The sequence below is a fragment of the Diceros bicornis genome, chromosome 35 (assembly GCF_020826845.1).
Source record: "Diceros bicornis minor isolate mBicDic1 chromosome 35, mDicBic1.mat.cur, whole genome shotgun sequence".
In the NCBI taxonomy this organism is placed as follows: Eukaryota; Metazoa; Chordata; class Mammalia; order Perissodactyla; family Rhinocerotidae; genus Diceros; species Diceros bicornis.
In genome coordinates, this window is record NC_080774.1 from 10956150 (window position 1) to 10962717 (window position 6568).

Below are 6568 nucleotides of genomic sequence, written 5' to 3' on the forward strand. Positions count from 1 at the left end.
AGTACAGTCTGAAGAAAGGCTGGATGTTCTAGGCTGCTGGTTAAAGGAGAGTAAATTTCTGGGAGTGGAGGAAGGAGCTGGGAGACAGACGCAGCTCAGGGATCAAAGGAGTGTTTGGTTTGCTAAGAGGCAAAGATGAATGACACACCTCCCTCCTTCCAAGAAAACGAAACCAAATGGCAGCCCAGGCTCAGGCAGCATAAAAGAGAGAGGCTGGCAGTTTCCGGGAGCCAGCTCTGCAGCCACTGGCTCTCCTGTCCCTGCCCGAGCATCACGATGGATCTCAGAAATACCCCAGCCAGAAATCTGGACAAGTTCATCGAAGACTACCTCCTGCCAGACACGCAATTCCGCAGGCAGGTCCGAGAAGCCATCGACATTATCTGCAGTTTCCTGAAGGAGAGGTGTTTCCGAGATGCCCCCCACGCAGTACGGGTGTCGAAAGTGGTGAAGGTGAGCCCAGGCCTGCCTGACTGGGGAAGGGTGGCTGAATGGGCAAGAGTTTCCCCAGAGAAAGAGAGAGGGCAAAAGGGCCAGGTCTGGGGCTGGCGGTTTCTGGTTTATGCACACCAAGGGTAGAACCATAGCTTGTTAAAATAGCTTCCAGGGTGAGGTCCTACATCTGTAATTTTTTAACGAATGCCCAATCAAGTTTATGAACCACCATCCCAAGCCACACCATTTCAGAGATGGGGAAACTGAGGCTCAGCTCTGCTCAACCACCTGCTAATTAATAGCCAGGCTGGGGACTCGCAGTTTCTGCAGTATCACCAGCTGGTTAAGAGTATAAGTTCTGAAAGCAGATAGCACCTATGGCTGTGAAACCTTGAACAAGTCACTTAACCTCTCTGTGCCTCAGTCTCCTCGTCCATAATCCCCAAAACCTTATAGACTGTGCAGATTCAGTAAAATAAGGCAGGGAAACCACCCAGCATGGGCTGGTCTGCAGTGTATAATAATATAAGGTAGTAACCAACAAGGAGTAAAAAACAGACTCTAGAACAAGGCAGCCAGGGTTTAAATTGATCTCTGCCGCCTCCTAGCTGTGTCATTGGGCTGATACACGATCCCTCTCAGCATGTTTCCCCAGCTGTAAAGTGGGAACTAATGACAATAGAAGGTAAATCATAGAGTCCTGGTGGGCATTGGAGGAGTTAAGACTGGAAATGCCCTCAGGACACGGCTGGCGCTCAAGAATGTTAGTGATTGTTCTCAGGTGATTGTCACTTTGTTTAGGGAGGCTCTTCTCAATGAAGGTGAGTTCTCATTCTCATCTGTTTTAGGGTGGCTCCTCAGGGAAAGGCACGACCCTCAGAGGCCGATCTGCTGCTGATCTCGTGGTCTTCATTGACTACCTCACAAGTTTGCAGGAGCAGTTTGAGCGCCGAGGAGAGTTCATCCAGGAAATTAGGAGGCAGCTGGAAGCCTGTCAAAGAGAGGAAACATTTGACGTGGAGTTTGAGGTCCAGAAGCAGCTGTGGGAGAGGCCCCGCGCACTCAGCTTCGTGCTCAGGTCCCGCCGGCTCAACGAGGGGGTGGAATTTGATGTACTGCCTGCCTTTGATATCCTAGGTGAGCCCTCCAGACCCAGGGGTTCCAGCTGGTGTCCTATTTCAGGCTCCTTTCTCTCTTTTCATATTTCTGAACAGAAATCTCCCACAGTTTGAGAGTCTTACCAAAACAGAGCATCCTTTCAAAGCAGGGAGGAGATCTTAGTCTCTCTCCTGGGCAAGAATGACTAAGGTCATAATCAGCCACGGGAGCAACAGTAAACAGCAAATTGGCACAATCTGGGGCAAGACGTTTCTTATAAACACCGGCCGACTTGCTAGTTCTGCTTGTGGCAAAGTGTGTGAATTTTCTCTCTCTAAAATGAGGCAGCATAGATCCGGCATCAAGTCAATATGTTGATTTCATCTTTTAGGCAAAACATGAGGAAACCTCGTCAACCTGTGCTGAGGCTTGGGATCTCTAGATAATCTGCAGGAACACTTGGATGGGAGGCATAACCTCCCGGAGGCTCAATTTCCAAGTTAGGAAAACTGATAAACCACACTACCTAGGTCACACTATTATTTTAAGTATTAAGTGATCATCTACGTTAAGCTCTTACACGGGGCTCGGCACATAGCAGGGGTTCAAAAACGTGAGTTCCCCAGCTGTGCACCAGGCACCCCAGGAGACTGCAGTGAACTCACGTGGTGCGCGGAATGGTTTCGATTTTCAGTTTTTTGTGGGAAACAGCGACATCTGTCGGACACCACGCACACTACTGCTATTCAGTTGCATGGACTGAACTACTTAAATGGAACTGTTAGGAATTTCTTTTGGCTGAGGGGACCCGTGAGAAAAATACAGAAACTCTAAAGGCACTGGGAGATGAGACAGGTCGGGAATCTCTCCTTGCTGCCATGTCCTGTGTTGGGTGCTGGGTTGAGAACGGGCTGTGGAGGAACCTGCGAGGAGGCTCTGCCATAGTCCGGGTGAGAGATGACGGCAGCTTGGACCAGGCAATGGCAGAGGAGGTGGGAGAAGGGAGGACTGGGGATGGAGCTCAGGCCTCCCGGCTCTGAGCCTGCGGCCCTTTGCGCTGCACCCACGGCCAGTGAGCTTGTCTCCCCAGAGAGACTGAAGGATCCTCAGAGAACTGCTGTCATCTTCAAGTTTTGGATTCGTCCCTAACAGGTCAGGTGACCGCAGGCTACAGACCTGACCCCGAAATCTACGTCCAGCTCATCAAAGAGTGCGAGCAGCTGGGGAAAGAGGGCGAGTTCTCCCCCTGCTTCACGGAGCTGCAGCGAGCCTTCCTGAGGCAGCGTCCAGCCAAGCTTAAGAGCCTCATCCGCCTGGTCAAGCACTGGTACCAAAAGGTGTGGCCCTCCTGTCACGTCGGGGGGAGAGGAGGAGGAGGAGGTGGGAGAGGGAGGGAAAAGGGCAAATTCATCCTTCCAGTTACTCTGGCCCAAACTAGGGGTCTTCCCTGACTTTTTCACAAACACACCTCCATCCAACCAGTCAGCAAATGATGTTGGTCCTGTATTTGCAATATATCCGTAATTCATCAATCGTCACCACCTGTCACTCTCACCCTGCTCTGAGTCATCTGGCGAGGCTCACAGGCTCTGCCCCCCACCTCTCTGAACCCCCACCTCTGCCCCTTCACCTCTCCCCCAGGCCATGCTGGTCTCCTCCTTATTCCTCCAAGAGGGAAGCCCTCCTCCAGCCCTGGCCCTTTGCATTTGCCTATGAGCCCAAGCCCTTAACCAGGGGTCAGTAAACATTTTCCATAAAGGGCGAGGGAGTAAATACTTTAGACCTTGTGGGCCACATGGTCTCTGACACAACTACTCAACTCTGTCTTTGTAGCATGAAAAGCACCATCGACCACACGTAAATGAATGGTGTGACTTTGCTCCCAGAAAACATTACTTACAAAAACGGGTGTCAGGCTGGATTTTGCCCGTGGGAAATGTGCTGTACACGAAGGCCGGACAAGCCCGTTTTTCTGACTGTTTTTCCTCTTCTCAGTGTAAGGAGAATCGTGGGAAGCCACTGCCACCACAGTATGCCCTGGAGCTCCTGACAGTCTACGCTTGGGAGCAAGGAAGTGGGCAAACAGAATTCAACACGGCTCAGGGATTTCAGACCGTCTTGGAGTTAGTCCTGAAGCACCAGCAGCTATGCATCTATTGGACAAAGTACTACGACTTTGACAACCCTGTTATTAAAGAATACCTGCGCAGGCAGCTCAGGAAACCCAGGTACTCTCTCCCCTTCGTGGCTTAGCTCTCCACATCAGTGAACCCCCGGATACAGACGTGGCACCTGAAATGGAGGAAGTGGGAGGGCTCCACATTTATGGATGATCTTCTGTTGCCAATCATTGTGCTGGGCACGTTACTACTGCCATCTGATTTAAACCACAACCTCCAGCCCTGTGAGGCAGGCACTATGCTCACCCCTTGACAGATGCGTAAACCGAGGTTCTGACAGGTAAGGCGCTTGTCCAAACCTTAACAGAAAATGCAAGACACCGCTGAAATGGCTGTGCGGGGCATTCACTTGCTTTGTCTCAGTCCTCATACCACATCCTTTGAGGTGGGTGTGTTCAAGCCTCCCCATTTCACAGATGAGGAAACTGAGGCTTAGAGAGGTCAAGTGACCCGCCCAAAGGAACACCACTAATAAAGGGCCGAGGTGAGATTCAAACCCAGGTCTCCAGGCCCAAGTGCAAGACTCCTCCTCCTCGTGCTCACTGCCCACCATGGTGCAGGGCACTCAGGACACACCCTGGGCAACAGCGCCCTGCTGGGCCCATCCTCCTGCCCCAAGTCCCAGCCTGCCCCAGGCTCGTGTTTGCTCTGCAGGAACATCTACACTCCTCAGATGCAGCCCAGCTCCTCACCTGTCCCTCTAACTGTTGCTCTTCAGGCCTGTGATTCTGGACCCGGCTGACCCTACAGGAAACGTTGGTGGTGGAAACCCATCTGGCTGGCTGCGGCTGGCACAAGAGGCTAGAGCCTGGCTGGATTCCGCGTGCTTTAAGAAAGGGGATGGGTCTCCAGTAGGCTCCTGGAATGTGCCGGTGAGACCTTCTGCTTCCTCCCTGTCCCCCTTCCCACACCCTCCACGCAGCATTAGCTGGAGACCATTCCTTCCAAAGAAATTGCTTCTTGCCGGAGGCCACTCACGTTCATAGTTTCAGGCTGTGCTTCCTACTTTACAGGCATTTTCACCCCATTCAGAGGGTTCCTGGAATTTTCACCTCCCTTGTCCGGAGTTTGTTCTTTAATTAATGTCACCTTGCCTGGGGGTAACTCTTAAGAGCTGCACTTGGCTCACCCCACTGATAACAATACTAAACAATAACAACCACCACAGATTGAATATCTGCTTTGGGCGCAGGTTCTGGCCTCAGCCCTTTAACATACGTTGTTTCATGGAATCCGCACAACACCCTGTGAGGTGTGTTTCCTACTCCCGTCTCCCAGATGAGTAAAGGAGGCTCAGAGAGGTGACATCACCTGCTCAAGGACACTCAGCTAGGGAGTGGCAGAGCTGGGATTCAAACTCGGTGGACTCCAACACCAGTACTCATTCCGCTATGCCCAATAGCCTGCCTTGTGTCCCCCTATTTATGTGACAAACGGGAGACTCAGAGCAGCTGAGTGACATGGGTGTGTCACACAGCTAATTCGGGGCAGCAGGACTCAAACTTGGGTCTTTCCACTCCCCGGGTGGGGGTCTTTCTCATGCGGGGGAGGGGGTGATGATGTCATAGGTGGGTCCCCGGGAGGGTTAGCGTGCAGGATGTTTGCGGGGTGTCCGTTGGCATCAACACCCGTTGAATGGAGGGGAAGAATCAGGAGCAGGCAGCACAGGGAAACGTCCAGCTGGGACGCAGCCCAATGACAGTCCCAGCCCACCCTCTGGGAGCTGACCTGCAGCAGACTGAGCTGGCCAGGCCTGTATAGCCCACATGGACCAGTCACTGAACCGGGGCGGCTCAGGAAGGGGCGTGGCCTTGAGCGCGGGGCTCTCTGCAGCTGAGGCAGCCCTAAAGGGGCTGACCGCTGGAGTCTGTCTGCTGACCACCTCCCAGCAGCTGGGGCTTGCTTGTCCTTCCTTGAGGGGGATCCAAGTGGCATGTCACAGTGTCCCCCTAAATGCTCTCCAGGACCCAGTGCCAGCTCTCCGATGTGATCGTGTGCTTTACCTTTTCAGCCTGAGGAAGACCGCAAGGACAACGGGTTGACCTGGGCTGAGAGTGCACATCACCTGTATGATGACAGCTGGCGCCACGAGTTCTATCAGAACTCATTCCAGACAGCACCCACTCCCCAGACAGAAGAGAGCTGGACGTGCACCATCCTCTGAACGCCAGTGCATCTTAGGGGAAAGAGTTCCAGAGGCGTCTGGGCCAGTGCCCTCACTTGCAGGGGTGGGGCCTTCATCGGCAGTGATTCGTTTCAGTCCCAGGACCAGAATCCATGTCTCCTGATCCCCCTTCCTGCTATTCCGTGCTTTCTCACCTTCCATAGAGAGCATTCCCCACCACCCCCGCCCCGCCACAGCCTATTCTGTGACAATCTTCTCTGAGAGACAACAGGACAGATTTAGACAAAAGACTGAACCCCAGCCTTGACTTCCTTCTGTGTACCTGGTGGGAGGGTTATGGTCCAATTTATTATCAATAACAATAAAAATAATAGCAGATACCATTTGTTGGGTGTTAATTAACTGCAGGGCGCATTGCCAAGAAGTATATTTGTGTGCTCTGTGTGTGTGTGTGTGTGTGTGTGTGTGTACTCATTCAGCTAAAAATATTTATTGAGCACAAACTATGTGCCAAGCATTGTTCTGAGCACTAGGAATACGATAATGAACAAAACAGACAAAAATCCCCCAACACCCTGCCTATGGAGCTGGCATTTGTGTGGAATGTTTCAATATTGGATAGTTCAGGATCCTTCCAATTTTCAATTACAAACAATTCTGAGACAAACATCTTTGGTTCATCCTTTGTCCACACCTCTGATTATTTATCCAGGGAAAGTTTTACAGCTGC

The 6568-nt window shown here is 52.0% G+C and overlaps 1 protein-coding gene across 1 annotated transcript; it reads left to right on the forward strand.

Annotated features, from left to right (window-relative positions):
* Positions 1 to 204: 204 nt before the first annotated feature.
* On the forward strand, positions 205 to 6214 carry LOC131398193 (2'-5'-oligoadenylate synthase 1-like). The gene is made up of 6 exons (XM_058531462.1): positions 205 to 453; positions 1284 to 1572; positions 2686 to 2870; positions 3529 to 3761; positions 4432 to 4585; positions 5725 to 6214. The coding sequence occupies exons 1-6, from the start codon at positions 277 to 279 to the stop codon at positions 5875 to 5877; spliced, it is 1191 nt and encodes a 396-aa protein (XP_058387445.1). The 5' UTR covers positions 205 to 276; the 3' UTR covers positions 5878 to 6214.
* Positions 6215 to 6568: the final 354 nt, after the last annotated feature.